Source organism: Anthonomus grandis, chromosome 6 (genome assembly GCF_022605725.1).
Source record: "Anthonomus grandis grandis chromosome 6, icAntGran1.3, whole genome shotgun sequence".
NCBI lineage: Eukaryota > Metazoa > Arthropoda > Insecta > Coleoptera > Curculionidae > Anthonomus > Anthonomus grandis.
The window spans coordinates 9,417,601-9,435,780 of record NC_065551.1 but is presented as its reverse complement, the minus strand read 5'-3'; the positions used below and the strand labels follow the sequence as shown (position 1 = coordinate 9,435,780).

The following is an 18,180-nucleotide window of genomic DNA, read 5'->3' as shown; positions in this document are numbered from 1 at the left end:
AATACAAAATAGAGCTATGAGACAAATTTTAAAATGTAGTTGGTATACGCCAATTAAATGTATGTTGAATGTTTTGAATATGTTGTCTGTGAAGCAAAGGGTTTTATTTAATGTGTATCTGTTTGTTTTTAAACTTAAACATAATTTGTTACCTAACTATTTGTGTAATGGATTGAAGGTATTTAGTGATATTCATAGTTATCATACGAGAAATCGTACAGATTTTATTTTATTGGAACGGTGCAATTCGACCCAAATGCAAAACTCGGTTTTATATAAGGGATTATCTGAATTTAACAAATTACCTGTGATAATAAAAAACTGTGATAATCTAAACCGGTTCAAAAGGCTCCTGAGAAAATTTCTTTTAAATAACTGTTAGTACAGATAGTTATATTTGTTTATTTTAATTTTATAGATTTTAGCCCGTTTTTATTTATTTTATATATACATCTTAGCACTGTAGGTTTATTCTCGTTTCTTTTGTTTCTCGTCCTGTATATAGCGTATTTTAGCCCGTTTTTAATTATTTTATTTATTATTTGTTAATAAGTTAAGTTTTATCTTTGTTTAATTTTATTGTTGCCCCTGGTATTTGTATTTGTATTAAATTTGTATTTGTATTAATAATGTTTTTGTTAAATTAGGTACTGTAGGTTTATTCCTGTTTCTTTTTGTTTGTGTCCTGTACATACATTATACTTTTTATTTTTATTTAATTTTCACATATTTACAATTTTTTTTTCTATTTCTACTATTGTAATAAGACTAATAAGGCAAACTTGTACTTATATGTAGCTTTTTTATGCTAAATAAATGCTTTATTATTATTTCTAGCCTTATTATGTGAACCTAATGTAAATATTACCATCGAAGGCAATCTTTATCCAACGGTATCGTTTTGAAATGCTAAAAATAAATATCCTCGCACACAGCGGTTGTTAGTGTTAATTAAATAATCAATTAAAAATGAATATAAAAAAAAAATTGCTAAAATATTTTAAGTTTAAAATTTGGGTGAAAACATCCAAAGATAACAGATGTTAATTAAAAAGGATGCGGTCAGCGCAACATAAATGTTAGGTTAAAAGATTGTTAATTAATTGTTTTAAAAAAATGAGGTCATTAGTTTTCAAATTACGAAAAAATAAACCGCAAATAAAAACCAGAAGAGCATCGTTCAAAAGACATCCCTTTTAATTCACCCTGTATACTTATTGTTAGAATACTTGTTCCTATCCTATATCTTTTATAGATTCCACGTCGAATATACACTTAATAATTGGGCTTCGTTGAAGATAATTAGGCTAAGACAAATGAGATTCAGATATACAATTACCCTAACTACTATTTATTATAGTATAAATAAATCTACACTATCTTATTTAAAAAAAGGTAACAATTGTCACTCAGAACATTATAAAAAACATTTATTAATCGCTAAAATAATTACATTTATGATTTAGTTAACGATTAAAATATTGCTTGCTTTTACAAGGAGGTACTTTTAAAAGAATAAAAGATATATTTGCACCCCTTAAAACCTTGATAAATACATCATTTTAATTTTAAGTTAATTAACGCGAGATCTTTAAATAATCTAAATTAAAAATATTTAAAAAATCTTTAATACTACACAATTTAAATTTGCCTGGCTTTAACTAATTTAAGGTAATTTTTTTTTAATATAATTAAAGTTAGCAAATAAAAGAACATTTTAAGGAATAAGTTTTTTAGCTGTTACTAAATACAATACATTAAAAAGTTCAGTGTTCAGTGGATTAAGAAAAACATATATTCTATGAAAAATTGGCAAATCGATTTGACATCATTAATGCCTATGGTTTGCAGCTAGGCTTATTCTTGGCATTCAATCAAGTCTAATTCATTCAATTCGTTTTAACAGAATAATATTTATAAATTAAGACCCCTTATCATAATTTGAATAGTAAGAGAAAATAGTAAGTAAAAGAACTGGATTGTGTACTACTTATTTACTATATAGTATTACCTTCCTGAAAGTTTGTTGTTGAAAAAAACTGTTAATCTCGGAAATAAAGTATTTACAAAATGCTAAAACAGTTAAATGTGGTATACTTCTATCCGAGGGAGCAGTTTTTTCAAATGCTAATAAAGCAAGTGACCTACAATTTGATTTTATCTAATGATTTTATAAATCATTCTGAGAAAATTCTAGTGTTCTCTTGGTATCATAGGCAACCATGCTTATTAAAGGATCTAGATATAATAGCACTTTCTCTGCAAGATAAAACAAGTGAAGAACGTTTAAGGACTGTCAATTAAAAGGTCCAAACAAAAAAGAAAAATGTATATTTAAGAATTATATTTAAAATAGTTTTTCTTTAATATTTATAATCAGATTTTTTTCACCTTAAAGCTTTTAAATACAATGAGATAATGAGATCCTTTTATATATTAAACTATATTACTTCCAGGATTTAAATATTAACTATATTTAAATGTATTAACGTAGCGTAAATATTATGATACTAAAGTTAACGAACCTACAGAAAAAGAAACAAAAAATAGCAGACCGAAACCCTTTAAGGTTCTTAAGTGGACAGATAGAAATCAATTCAATTTGACGTTTAGTATACCTTAATTCAATGCCTAAAACTAATTAGTTCAATTACTAACTCAATATAATATCATGATTCTGTTTAAAGAATTTAAAAACACATGTTTGTTGGAGCAACAATTAGAAATACATATATTAAAACCCTTGATTGTTTAAAAATAAATATTTTTAATTGTTAACATATATTTGCTTCCAACCAGTACATCCTATATGAAATAAGCAGGATATGAGAAATATTGACTAACTTATATGAAAATTTCGTATCTTTACTTGCATTTTTTATATTAAATAGTATTAATTGATAAGTAGAAATAATCTAGTGATAGTATTTCACACGTAAACTTTGATTTTTCACATCTAGGCGTAAACTATTCGTAGACAATGTGAACTATGTAAACACAAAGCTAAACTTAAAGCCGAACAGAAAAAAGAAATTTACCAATTTATCTTACCTAAGTTAGTTATGGGATATGTGGTTTATAAGTAAATGTATAAGTGGAATAAGTTGCATATCATAAAGATAGTAGTTATTTAAAGATAGTAAGATATTTTTAAAATACTAAAACAAAAAAATATAGAAAACTCTCTAGTATTTTTGAGGATAACGAAAATAGATCGTCCATTACTATCAACTTTGTGCAGAGATCAAAAGAGTAACTGAAATGATACACATATCGCAAAACGCAATAGATTAACGTTTGACAGATTAAAAAAGCTTCTACATATTTATTAAGTTTTGATGAGACTTGTGGTAAAAGAACTCTTCAGAAAATACGGTAGAATTATTTTTTTGAGTAAATTTTGACTGGAGTTATTTAAAATTTACTACATTTTGATATTTAATAGTATTTTGATATATATTTAATAAGATTTTGTTTTTGTTTTTTGTAAATTATTATAAATAAAATACAACTATTATTGATATATTATCTACGTCCGGAATTTTATTTACGATACATTGTCTATGCATAAACAATGAGCAATTTTTGTATATGTCTACATTGTTCACGTGCTCATCACTGAAATAACATACTTTCTAAGCTACAAGCTAAACGATACTTTTATTTTCTGTTACGGCCCAAAATAACTAGGTAGACATGTAGATGTGGTAGGTAAATACTTTCCTTTTCAATGTAAATTCCATAAATATTATGTACTAAAGAATTATGGAATATGACTGGAAAAGAAAATTATGGAAAATTACTGGACTGCAAGAACGTGTATTATCTAATAACAGTTCGAAAATTTCGAATAGGTAAATCAAAAAAACCGAAAAGAACAAATCAGAGAAACCAAAATAATGTAATAGCTAATGAGTTTTCACTAATCCCTTTACTCCCAGCTATCCCAACTTTTTTATAGTAAACTGCTATTTAATTTTTAAATGTCAACTTGTGATAAATTATCTAAACGCTCTTAAAATACGCTTTTTAATGATACCTTGCAGAGCTACCTGAAATGTAATATTTGATGAGGTGTAATGTAAGACGTAATTTAAAAACAAATAATTTTTTAATTATTAATTTAAGAAATGTTCATAATTTCCATAGAAATCAAGAAGAATCTCATTCTTTGTCGTCTTGACCAAAACTTGTATATAGTGAAAATTGAAAGGCTGAACCTATTGAGATTTAAAAATGATTCAAAACGAGCCCGGGCTGGGAATACAGGTCTCATTAAGGTTCTGCTTTTAAAAAGACAGTTAGCCCTAAAGCCCCAAAATGTCATGGATAAGCTTAAGAAACTTTGGAGTATTTTCGAGTATTTATTAAGTAGTTAATATATTTAATATTACCAAAAAACGAACTGGAAGCTAAATAATAACCCAGCTATTGGGCTACTCTTAGGTACCATCGCATAATCTGGAGGATTTAAGCAGCTATCTGAACATAACTAGCTAGAACTCGCAAAAGGATATCTAATCTAACGTAAAAGGATTGAATTTGCTGAATTTTTAAGCAAAACAATATTATCGATGTAGCTTGGTAAACCTTCTAAAGACCGGACACGACTTTAAAAATCTAAAACTTTAAAATCTATAGAAACGAGAATAAAAAAAAAGTTTTACTATTCTCTTATTATAGGCCACCTAGTCAAAATTCCACAAAAGTATGCTCATTTTCTAATCATAATTAAGGATCCAATTTTCAGGAAAAACGTTCCAACAATAGGTGCCGGATATTGGAACACAAAAGAAAATCTTGAAGATGTAAATTACAATCACAAAAGCCCTAAAAAAATTATTACAACTAAAATCGCTACTCCTACCATACACAGTCTAAGAAAAACAAAATATAGGCAAAATACAAATACTTAGTTACGCCATAGCCCACAAGTAAAAAAAATAGCGATTAATTTGTCCAAAAGAATCAAGAAAGAGTTATTTGATTCTAGAAACTAAATGTGAAATATTTTTTTAATAATCAAGACGACGAAAACAAAACAAAATTTTGGAGAGCGCAATCAAAAACGCTGGGACGTTAAAAACGCTGAATGATGCTGAATAAAAATGAAATAACGATTTAAGTTAAAGATAGAAACACTTATTAGGTACTATTACATACTAGTACATACTACGTATACTTATAAAAAAAGTGAGTTCTTTAACAAATTAGCAGATGATCCTTTTAGATAACTTCCCAAACCCTCAGGAGCTAAATTACAATAAAATTACCTATTTTTATTACATAGAAAACCGTCCACCAAGCATACTACCAATAGCAGGAAAGCCAAGATTATAAGACGAAATACAGGAACTTATTAAAAAACAAATAAAAACACCATGATACGATAACATAAACAACAGAATGGTAAAAATTATCACGGATAATGTAAAACGCGACATCACGATAATATACACTTAATGTTTAAAGCAATGTCATTTACCGGAAATATGGAAAAAGGCAATTGTTATCGTAACAAGTAAGGAAAGAAGCTAAAGAATACGAACAAGCATTTTTTAAGAGCTTTCAAATAAGATACCACAAGCCAATTGCCATTTAAGATTGGAAAGTTGTGGTGTCTGGAAAATAAGTGATATGTGAAAATAAGTTAGCTATTACGTTATATTTTCTCCTTCTCTATTATAAAAATTATTTTCGGCCATTTTTAATTTTTTTTTTAGTTCTTCAGATATATATAGCTATTTTAAGTTTTCAAATTATTTCAAAATGTCAAGATATAAAATATTTACCTGCAACAGTAATCTTAAGATCTAATTGCGCCGTAACTTCCAAAAATTATAAAGGTTGAACTATTTTATCTTGTAAACACAAAAGGAATCTTATAACTTATATTTTTAAATATATGTATTTATTTCTAATAGATTTTTTCTGTGAGTGTCAAAATTCCTCTTTTTGTAAAGCTTGAAGATGACTTACTCAGGGCAAGAGTTCGAGTATATTACTTAGGGTTTTAAGCCAGTTTAATAACAAAACTAATGAAAATACTCATTGTAAAATAAAGAAAAGAACTTTTTTAACTTTTTAAGTATGATCCATTTTGAAATGATGTTTTTATTAAATTAATAATTTTAAAAAAATTGTATCTGAAAAACATGTTTATTGTTATATATATCTTTTTCGAAAATTACGCATTTTACTCAGGGTAATAATAGTAACCCATATAATAATTTTTAGATAAATAGATAGATATTTAATACATTATATGTAAAAGTCACTGATGTAATTTGTAATTATACCACGAATAAAAAATAAATTGGAAATATTTACTTTTTTTAAATTTTTTTTATGTCTACTAAAAATGGCGATTCTTAAGTACTTTAGGGTTTTCTTAGAAAGTTTTTTTATTCCAAGATTTATTTTATTAATACTATTTTTTAACATAATTGCTCTTTGCCAACACTATTTTTAATTACAATTTTAAGTTTCTGATGGAACTCAAAATTATATATAGATTGTCCTTCTTTGCAATCTGGAATTTCGCATCAGTTATCTAAGAAACTTAAACCCAACAAAAGTAAACTCAGGTAAACTAAGTTTAGCTTTAAGTTCCTTGGAAAATTTCACAGTTTGCCATTATTACGACTTATAATGGTAAAATTACTAATATGAACAAATAAGTGCACAAATTTGCATAAAACTTAAACAACACTTTCTGTTCTTTCTCCCTTTTGAACGATATAAAATTTATGTTTGCTTCCGAAATATCCCCAAATAGCCACAACATTTTCCATGATAATATTAAATGGAATAACTGCAACAGATCCAATTAAACATAATATAAATTTAAACAGTCCAAGTCTTTTTACGTTAAAAGACTTAATTACTCCGAATATAAACATATAAAGATTTACACCTCCCACAAAGGTCATGAGAAAGTCAATAAGTGAGTATGAAGATATTGGGAATAAAGGTACTAATATTAAGTTAAACATTGCAAGTGGCAAAGTAACCCAAGCATAGCAAGACATTGCTAGAAGGAACTTTGATTTTAAAGGTAGAGCCTTTGAATGAACAACTAATAATATTCCTTGAAGCCACCGCTTTCTTTGTTGAATAAAGTCTTTGATGGTAAACGGTGATTTTTCCCACATTTCGCCATCGATGAAATTGAAGGTGTAGCCCATACTGGAGGCCTTAATTGCAAAATAGCAGTCTTCAGCTATGGATCCGTCTGGACCGTTATCAAAGGATACCGCTTTTTCTGTATCATACTAGAAAGAAAGATAAATAGTTGAATTAAATGATTGGTAACAAACATGATTTTTATTATTTATTAATTATTTATTTATTGTAATTGATTTATATTATTGTATTATTTCAAAATATAAATTTGCGACAAGGAGTACTTTTTTTAATATATGCTACAAAGGGTGATTAATGACCAATGGTATGTTAAAAACGTAAACGTAACCTTAAAATAACCTAATATTTTAATTACCGATTTCAGACTTTGGATATTAAATATCTGAACATTATGGTAAATATTACAGGGTGCAGTTGTTAGTAAAGCAGCTTTGTACTAAGATTGATAAGACATTTCGTAATTTACAAGCAGTGGAAAGAAGAAAGCTTCTTAGTTACAAAGTATATTACAAACTTGGTTGGTGACTTTACAAAAGTTTGCGAATTATCCAAAATTTAAGAAAGTATTTAAAATGGCCACCATTGTTTTCCAAAAATATCAAATAATGTTATTCTGTAGATATAGTTTTAGTTCTTCTTATTTTATTAACATCCGGCTCCACGTGATTAATGGTTTACCGATATGTAATTTAAAATAAATTAATTTAATCTTAATTATTAGTCAAATTCATCTAAACCAAAATGTAAAATCCACATTATTATAAAAATAACAGTTTAGACATTCTTAGCAAGAACCAAGGGGTAGATAAAATATAAGATTACTTCTGCTGGTTGTTGGCAAAAGGAAATTTCTAGAGCTCTTTGCTGAGTCAAGTTTTCTTCGTTAATACTACAACTATAAAATTACTAATAAACTATTTATATTAATTGAGAAAGACATATATACCTGTATAACTACGTAGGATCCCTTAAAACTAAACAACGGCTTATGAAACGCATTAAATTGTAGTCTTAATTTTCCCATATCATCAGCTACTCGGAAGCCATCAGCTAATGTAGTTATCCAATTAACGATTTCCTCATTGGCATATGTTATTAATCCTTGTCCGATATGATATTTTGAATCAAAAGCAAAGTTCAGTATTCCTTAACAAAAAATATGATTTTTTAATAGATATTTTAAATAAAAAATATAATTCATACCTTTTATACAATTTGGTGTTAAAATAGTTTCTTCATCCAGATGTACTATCCAATCATTTTTTGATAAGATATTCACTTTTTCCTCCAAACAGTATTGCAATGCACGAGACTAAAAATATTTTTCAAGAATTTGGTATATTTTCAATTGCAATCGCATTGCTGTATCAATATAAGCATGCAGTATCAGTTGTTAATATTCTTATTATAATTTAATTAGATGACTTTATATATTTTTAATTTACTATTCAAATAATATTGTTAAGCTGATATTGCTTCCAGTCTAACCAAAAGGGGCTGGAATTTTTTTAACGAAGTTATCACTAGACCAATAATATTAGTGATACCCTGTAGGTATTATATTAATACTTAAGGCAAGATAATTACCTGAAAATTAGAAGTATAAATGCCACTACTGAACGACTAGAGTGTGAAAGGGATTCTTGGATAGATGTCTCTTTAGCCTATCTGACCATAAAGTACAATGGCTTAGATTTGTTGTATTAGATTTAAAACAAACCAAACAAAATCAAATATACGATGAAAATTGTCCAAAAAGAAAAACCTTCGGGATTGCATCTGTGGGCAACAAAGTTTACATTTAAAACACAGAAAAGTAAAGGTCTATCGGCTACTAAAGTAAACATGAAATGACAAGTCGAAGTAGAGTCTCGTATTTTACGTGGACTTTCTGATAGACTAGTAAACCAATATTTGGCCATAGAAAGAGCCACTTAAGCTAAAAGACATAGTACTTGCAAAATAACACAATGTTAATGGACATCATGAAAAAAGTTAAAATCCTTTAGATCCTTTTAAGCTTAATTAGCTATTAAATGAAAAATGTATGTATAAAAAAACATTAACATCTGCTAGTACTTTTGTCATATCGTTACGAAACATAATGTACTACAGGAAAAAAATATAAAAGTTTTGTTTATATAATTTAATGGTCAGTAAATATTTCAGGTAATACTTTTACTTTTTTTTTTAATACACATTTAATTCAATATTGTTAAAGCTTTTTATCAATTAGACTCATTATCATATTTTTTAAGCAGAGACTAAAAACTCACCTTGTAAAGTGCTCCCGATTTTGTCTTATATTTCTTTGGTACTACTAATTCCCTTATTCTATGATTTTCTGACAAGCATATTGAGTTATCAGACACGACTTCTAAAAATCAAAAAGGAAACACCTTATTAAATTTCAATAATTATTTAAGGTCTAATAATTTAAATAAAGAAATATTGAGTAATAACTGATTCCTGCTCACTTGAACTATAATATACAGTGTCTCCAAGATGTGTCCAAGATAAGAATGTCTATCATAAGGATCTTGAAAAATAAAAGAGATGTTTAGAAATTGCACAATTTCAAGCCTAGCAATATGTCGTTTAGAAAGTTTTAAAATTCAATGTAGTTCCGGAGATATGCCTAAAAAACTAAAATATGCCGATTTCGTCTTATTTTTTTCTAAAGTTATTTAAAGAGATGCGATTAAATAAAAGACACTTTTTTATAGCCTCTTTTAACCTCTACAAAACATTGTTGAAAGATTTTTCATACGACATTTCGTTTCGGAGAAACCATCATCAACCTATTATTTTATATGGCACGTAAAATAAACCATGTATTAAATATCATATTTTATTGCGAATATAACAATATATGACACAATATGATTCTGCAATATTTGACTTGAAAAAAATAGGTTTTTGTTAAATTATTAATGAATAAGTGTGTGCGGTGGTGAAATGGTGGCGCTGAGTATGGAGTTATAGGCTATTAATACTCTTGTTTCAAAATATAAAATTAAAATCAGGTTATTGACGGTTTAAAAACTTTATTTATATACATAGGGACGTCGTATATTAATTAGTTAAAAAAATTAGTTAACATACTAGAAATCCAAAAAAACTAAATTGGATTATAGATAATGTTCAAACAAATTACCATTATTCTCCAACCACAGATATGACCATGTAACTATCGAATTTAAAATACTTCCTAATATATCAGTGGTAATGCTCTTGAGCTCTTCAAAAATGAGGTCAAAAACACGTTTGTAAACACAGTTTTTGTAATACTCCTAGCGAAAAAATTGAGCGGAGTTATTTCCGGTGATTTTCCAGTAATAATGCTTCGGAAAAGGCAATTCTTGTAAAAAAAGGGGTTCTGAAAAAAATCTGTTCCAAAAATCTCAACCCACATAATAAAACCAAAACGGTGCTGATGTCTAGCTATTCGGTTTATTGAGGGTGTTTAGAAGGGTGCCATTGATTAGAAAAGGGTTCTAATCAATTGAGGCCCTATAGACTGTAAAATTTATAGGTTGCGATGGTTCATGTACCTTTGGACGGTTTTACACCACAGCCTGCTGACTTAGCACGAAAAATATAAAAGTGATTGAATTAAATTAACAGTAAAAAGACTTACCTAGGGGTCAGTCAGGATCAGGATAACACAAGAGGTTTTTGCGGAAGGCCGCGCGAATACTGGTCGTAAAATGGTTATTAACAGTAAGACGATCTAGTACCGAGTGTTTTCACCTCGATTCCCCGCGTTAGTCTTTTCGGTACTTGCGTGTGACGTATTATTTGGGTATGTACCAGGTTTGTAGTAAAAGTAAAGAATAGCAAGTAAGGAAATATTATAGGGAGAGGCGAGGAAACAAGGCAAATCTCGACATTCATTATGTAAAACAAAAAAAATATTAGCAGCAAGAAGCGATACTTTGAATGCACTTAAGAATATAACTTATAGAACTAAACTAAATCAAACTAAGTATTAAACTAATCAATAAAGTGAAATTGAGATGACTACAAGAACAGAACATTCCCGCGCCCATGAAAACCAAGGGGTTTTCATGAAACAATAAATAAATTATTGGTTTGGAAGTGGGCATAATTTTACCAAAGGTCTTTTAAGTATACCTTTGGCTGTCCGTACTGTTGCCACTCTAGGAACCCCGTCCTTGCCCAAAGTAACTTCCGCGATTCGACCAAGAATCCAGTGTAAAGGCGCCGAATTATCATCTTTAATAGCTACCATAGTACCCGGCTCTACTCTACCTATTGCATTATGCCATTTGGCTCTTTGTTGCAAAGTATGTAGATATTCACAATGCCACCGCCTCCAAAAATCACGATGCAGTCTAAGTAAAAGCTGCCAACGCGTAAGGCGATTAATATTTGTGTTAGTAAAGTCCGGATCGGAAAGAACAGTTAAGGGTTGTAGGGTCAAAAAATGTCCAGGAGTAAGTGGCAATAAGTCTGATGGGTCTGAACTTATAGGGGAAAGTGGTCTTGAATTAAGTACCGCTTCGATTTGTATAATTACCGTATTAAACTCTTCATATGTGAGTATCTGAGTTCCTACTACCCGTACTAAGTGAGTTTTAATGGACTTAATATTTGCTTCCCATATACCACCCATATGGGGGGCAGAGGGGGGATTAAAATGCCACGTAATTGGTTCAACTTCGGCAGATTTTAAAAATATTTGACGTAAGTATTTTTCACTAGCAATAAAATTTGTACCGCAATCTGAATATAAGTTAAGTACTTTTCCGCGCCGTGCAACAAATCTGCGAAGTCCCGCCAAAAAAGCCTCTGCACTAAGGTCCGATAGCAACTCCAAATGAACACCTTTTGTACTAGTGCAAATAAATAAGCATACGTATGCTTTATGCACTTTAGCACCCCTTAATCGGCCAATAGTAATTGGAAACGGTCCACACAAGTCCAGGCCGCAGTTAATAAAAGCTTTGGAATTTGCGGATACCCTGAACTTAGGTAAATTACCCATAGGGGGTTGATATGGTTTCGGGTTAACCTTCCAACAAATATGACATTTATGGATTACTTTACGAACTATTCTCTTTGCTGAGATTATCCAGTAGTTTTGAAATAGCAAATTTAATGTGGTTTGTATACCACAATGTAAGTAATTAAGATGTAATTCATTTATAAGTAAGGACGTAAATTTACAATTACCTGGTAAAAGCAAGGGAAATCTTTTATCGTACGACAAATCGGAGTTATGGAGTCTACCACCAACCCTCAAGTAGCCCTCTTTATCTAAAAAAGGTCTTAATTTCTGAAGACTTTTCGAAATACGTTTATTATGTCTAAGCAATGTAATCTCTTCAGCAAAATAGAGATTTTGGATGAATTTTATAAGTAAGTAAAGAGCATTATTTAATTCTGATAAAGTAAGATAAGAAGTATTTAAAACTGTCGCTTTAATTTTAAAGGACTGGAAATTCTTAGAAGCCCGCAAAATATAAGCTACAATTCTTTTAATCTTTGGCAAGGAATTATATTTATCAATTAAAGATTCAATAAAATGAGGAGATTGCTGTGTTATTAAAGTATTTAAAACAGTCTTTCTCTTCTCAAAATTAAAAGAATCGATACTAGGAATTTCAAATTTTGTAAATGACCATTCCTCTCTGTTTTGTAATAAAAAACTGGGCCCGTTCCACCAAAGAGAAAAATCTGCGAGCTCAGAGACACATAAACCTCTACTTCCACAGTCGGCTGGATTCAGTTCAGAGGGAACATGGTGCCAATATTCGGGTGGCAATTTTTCTTGAATATAAGAAACGCGGTTGCTTACAAACGTTTGCCAATGGTGAGGAGAACTTTTAATCCATGTTAAGGCAACGGAACTATCAGTAAATGAAAATATGTTGGTAAATTTAATTTTATGTGAGAAAATATTCAAAACATAATGCATTAATTTGCTAAGCAAAACAGCGCCAAGTAACTCAAGTCGCGCTAAAGTTACTACCTTTAGAGGGCTTACTTTAGATTTGGCACAGACAAGGTAGGTTTTATAAAGAAATTCTCGGGAGAAAAATACACGAATATATACGACAGCACAATAAGCACGTTCTGACGCATCGCAAAAACCAAACAATTCGTGTGATTTAGACTCAGTAACATCTATTTGACGTGGAATTTCAACCAAATGCAAATTATTTAATTCCGTCTTAAACTTATTCCATTTAGTAATAATGTCAGAGGGTGGTCTTTCGTCCCAATCAATACCAGCAATCCAAAGAGATTTTATTAGTAATTTAATAGAAATTGTAATAGGGGTAAGATAGCCACAAGGGTCAAACACCCTAGCACAGTGACTGAGTAGAGTACGTTTTGTACATCCCGTATCATCAATAGCGACTTTATAGAAAAATGAATCTCGAATAGGATTCCATTTTAGACCCAAAATTTTTAAAGTTATATTTTCTTCCTGATCGAACGAAATGTCTTGGGCAACATGTGTTTTAGGTAAAGTTTTGAGTAGCAAAGGACAGTTACTGGCCCATTTTCGTGCCTCGAACCCACCCCTAGACAAAAGTTCAACCAATTGATTTTTTATAGCAATTAATTCCTCAGGGCTACTTCCACCCCCGTTTAAATCATCCACGTAACTTGATGACTTAAGAATGTCTGACGCTAAAGGAAGATCTTTATAATCATCTGCTAACATAAGAAGGGTGCGGATGGCTAAAAATGGGCTGCAAACTACTCCAAAAGTAACAGTATCCAATTGGTAGTGTAAAATAGGCTCATTGGGAGAAAAACGCCAAAGAATTCTCTGGTAATTACGATCCTTCGGATTCAGTAAAATGTTTCTGAACATTTGTTTTAAATCACAAGTAAAGGTATATTTATGCAATCTAAAATTAAGCAAAAGACTAAGTAAATCTTGTTGCAATTTTGGTCCCGTATGCAAAGCTTTATTCAAAGATAATTTATTGCTGGCACAACTGCTAGCGTCGAAAACTACACGCAGGGGTGTACTTGTCGAATCCTTTTTAAAAACTGCATGGTGACTTATATAAAAATAATTAGAAATTTCGGAACAAAAGGGTTTAGTAACTTCTTGTAAATGATTATTATCTAAATAATCTTTAATTACGTCTGAGTAAGAAGCATGAAAGTCTTTGTCTTGTAAGAACCGTTTTTCAAGAGATAAAAATCTACGTAAAGCCACACTGTAAGTATCACCAAAATCAGGGGCTGTTATTTTAAAAGGCAAAGAAACTACGTAACGTCCCGATTCGGTTCTGTAAGTTGTGTTTAAAAAGTAGTTTTCACAATATTCATCATCCTTAGATTGGGCATGAATCTCTGGTACTTCTTCAATTTGCCAAAAATTTTGTAGTGTTTGATTTAAATTATTAGTACTACATGTGGTAAAAAACGTATTTATCGTTTTATTTGGTTTTTCATAGGAAGTTTTGCCAGTTATAGTCCACCCAAAGTAAGTTTTAATGCATACTGGTTTATCTGGACCGTCATCAATTTTACCATCTTGTAAAATATATGGAAAAATATCATTTCCAAGCAAAAGATCGATTTGAGATTTTTTATAAAAGTAAGGGTCCGCCAATTGCAAATCCGAAGGAAAAGTAAAGTTTTCTTTTGAAAAGGAAACAGAAGGTAAATCGTCGCATATTTTATCCAAAATAACGGCATCAAGTGAAAGGGTATGACTTGAATTGTAAATTGATGAAATTATACAATGCACGCCCTTTTTGGCAGTAGCATACATAGAATTAAGACCATGCAGGGACATAGATATATTAAATTTGGATAAATGTAATTTATTAGCACAATTTTTAGAAATAAAACTGGACTGAGCTCCACCGTCAAGAATGGCTCTAAAGGTGTGCCATTGATCAAAGGCATCTTTAATTTTTACTAACACAGTAGCAAGCAAAACTTCCTGATCATTTATTAGCATGCCCACAGTAGAAGCTTTAGAAGTAGTTGGCATTGGACTTTCAAGATTCCTAGTTGCCTCGACCGGCAAATTTGAATTTAAATTCTTATTAATGTTAAACTTTTCATTGTTTGATTTAAAACACAGTAAGGTATGATGCTCTTGATTGCAATTGCGACACCGTTTTTCAGATGTGCACCGACTTACAGTGTGAGCACTTGCAAGACAATTTACACAAGCTTTTTGGGTTTTTATGAAATCAAATCGATCCCTTGTCGTTTTAGAAAGGAATGACGGGCATCTATAAATTATGTGAGAGCCTTTGCAAAGAAAACATATAGAATTAAAATTTGATTTCTGGCTGTTTGTGAATAAAGCAGAACGGTATTTTGGTTTATTTACATTAAAGGAGTTTTGTGAATTACGAACATTATTATTTGAGAAATTTTGTCTAGAAATCGAGGGTTTAGAATTTTCTTGAGAGTTAGATTCGTATAAAATTGACTCAAGTGCAATGCATTGCTTTTGCAAAAAATGCTTGACTGCCTCATATTTCGGTACGTCATTAGACGCGTGAAACTGTTCAAAGGCTTTTCTTGTTAAAGGATCTAATCTATTAAGCAGCATATAAACAAGAACAAAATCCCATTGATCAATTTCAAATTTTAAATTTTTAAGAGCACATAAATTTTTGTTAAAAGTATCTAATAAATTTCTTAAAGAAAATGCACTATCAGAAGACATGCGCGGGCATTCTTCAATTAATTTCCAATAAGTAAAGGCCTGAAGGCGTCTATTACTGTATCTTTCTATTATGGTGTTGTATGCAATAGGATAATTTTCATTAGTGATTAAAATATCAGCAATGAGATCACGAGGTTGTCCCTTTAGGGCACCTAATAAAAAATTAAACTTCGCGATATTACTCAAATTGCGTTTGGAATGGACCATAATAGCAAAGCTTTGATGAAATGTGGGAAATGTAGTTATATCTCCATTAAAAGTAGGTATATCGAGCCGAGGCAAATGATCAATCTCGTGAGAGTATTGTAAAGTAGGACCAACAGGGCGGATAGAAGTATCCAGGACACCATTTTCCTCCAGCGGCAATTCAAAAAGTTGATAAAAAATTGTATCAATTTCATGGCAACGTTTAACAAAATCTAAACCTGTTTTTTCCTCAACCTTAATCTCGTCTGGAGAAGCCACAAGTAAAGTGAGTATGGAATTATGGTGTTTCTCGAAATCCTTCTTAATTTTTGTCAAGCTTCTGTAACATATTTTAAATGAAAGTAATTCCGATGAATCAACAAGAGCTAATGCCGCAGCCTCTTTCGCCAAAAAGAGTTGGGATATTGCACTTTGCCTTAAGGCTTTTGATTTTAAAATCTTATCATTTGCTGAAGAAGTCATGGTAAGGTTTTTTTTTTTTGTAAACCCCAAAATCACTCCAAATCCAAAAATCTCAGAGTAAAAATGTTACCCCTTTTATGAATCCCTGTGCTCTACGCGTAGAATGAAATAAATGGAAAATAAAAAAGAGGCTCCACCTTAACGAAGAGCAAAAAAAAACAGATCACTTAAAAGTATCACTTTCCGAAAATCCCCGGTAAAGAAACACAAATAATAAAATTCATCACCAAAAGAAAAAAAACCGGCCTTGGCGTATACAATGCAAACGTTATCTTAGCAACGGAATGCAACAAAACCCAACTAAATTTAGCTGATCTCGGAGCGGCCGAAAGAAGTATTTTATATATATATTATATTTGTATACAGTATAGTACAGTATAAGTATAGTAGAGTAGAGCTGGACTGGTTATGCAACCAAATAAAAGCAAATATAGATTTCCCGATTAGTGGAAACAGTATTCTAATAACAGTAGTAGCAATTATGTAAAAATGTAAAAATAAAGGTTATAATAATTTTATCGTATAACTTTCAAAAGTTTTAGGCAAAATCGTATTTCAAATTATGCAAATTAATAGTAAAACTAAATCGTATTCATGAAGTAGCACTCAAAGTATATATGGTGAGCAAACTGAAGTACAGAAAATCGTCCAAAGTTTTTTTTTTTTTGAAATTAATACAAGCAATTTAGAAAGGGGCACTATCCGGCTCGAAGGACCATGTTTAGAAGGGTGCCATTGATTAGAAAAGGGTTCTAATCAATTGAGGCCCTATAGACTGTAAAATTTATAGGTTGCGATGGTTCATGTACCTTTGGACGGTTTTACACCACAGCCTGCTGACTTAGCACGAAAAATATAAAAGTGATTGAATTAAATTAACAGTAAAAAGACTTACCTAGGGGTCAGTCAGGATCAGGATAACACAAGAGGTTTTTGCGGAAGGCCGCGCGAATACTGGTCGTAAAATGGTTATTAACAGTAAGACGATCTAGTACCGAGTGTTTTCACCTCGATTCCCCGCGTTAGTCTTTTCGGTACTTGCGTGTGACGTATTATTTGGGTATGTACCAGGTTTGTAGTAAAAGTAAAGAATAGCAAGTAAGGAAATATTATAGGGAGAGGCGAGGAAACAAGGCAAATCTCGACATTCATTATGTAAAACAAAAAAAATATTAGCAGCAAGAAGCGATACTTTGAATGCACTTAAGAATATAACTTATAGAACTAAACTAAATCAAACTAAGTATTAAACTAATCAATAAAGTGAAATTGAGATGACTACAAGAACAGAACAGAGGGATTGTCCCTTGATCTATAATGGATATTTCTCTAGTTAAAAAGTCCATTATTTGTAACCATACTCTCCTGCGACCAGATAATCCTATAGGGAAATGTTTTATCTTCCTGACACTTTCTGGTATAGCATTTGAAACGATCTTCGCGTTTCCTCATCATATAGTTTAATGCCTTGACAAAATCTGAGTTTTTGTTTTCTCAAAATTAAATGGGCAGTAGATTGCGGTTTTCCAGTAGTATCGTTAATTTTGGTAACAGATATTTCCGGATGTTTAGTTACTTTTAATACTACTTTTTTTATGAGGGGCCTATTATTTCTTGACAATACTAGTTTCTTAATCGCACCATTTTGCTTCAGATTCAAAGCTAATTGCCCTGAATTTTTG

The 18,180-nt window shown here is 30.5% G+C and overlaps 1 protein-coding gene across 10 annotated transcripts in view; it reads right to left on the bottom strand.

Annotated features, from left to right (window-relative positions):
- Positions 1-2,971: 2,971 nt before the first annotated feature.
- Positions 2,972-18,180, bottom strand: part of LOC126737047 (beta-1,4-mannosyltransferase egh-like) — a 188,857-nt gene continuing 173,648 nt past the window's right edge. For 6 of the 10 annotated variants that reach the window (XM_050441738.1, XM_050441736.1, XM_050441735.1 and 3 more), the window contains 4 exons: positions 9,423-9,523; positions 8,350-8,458; positions 8,093-8,292; positions 2,972-7,274 (listed from right to left, as the gene is read on the bottom strand). In XM_050441738.1, coding sequence (XP_050297695.1) covers positions 6,702-7,274; positions 8,093-8,292; positions 8,350-8,458; positions 9,423-9,523 — 983 coding nt within the window. In that variant the 3' untranslated portion in view covers positions 2,972-6,701. Of the gene's footprint in view, positions 7,275-7,791; positions 8,042-8,092; positions 8,293-8,349; positions 8,459-8,733; positions 8,926-9,422; positions 9,524-10,786; positions 13,522-18,180 lie in introns of those variants that run through there. The other 4 variants (XR_007660862.1, XM_050441740.1, XM_050441741.1 and 1 more) reach the window with 4 other exon arrangements.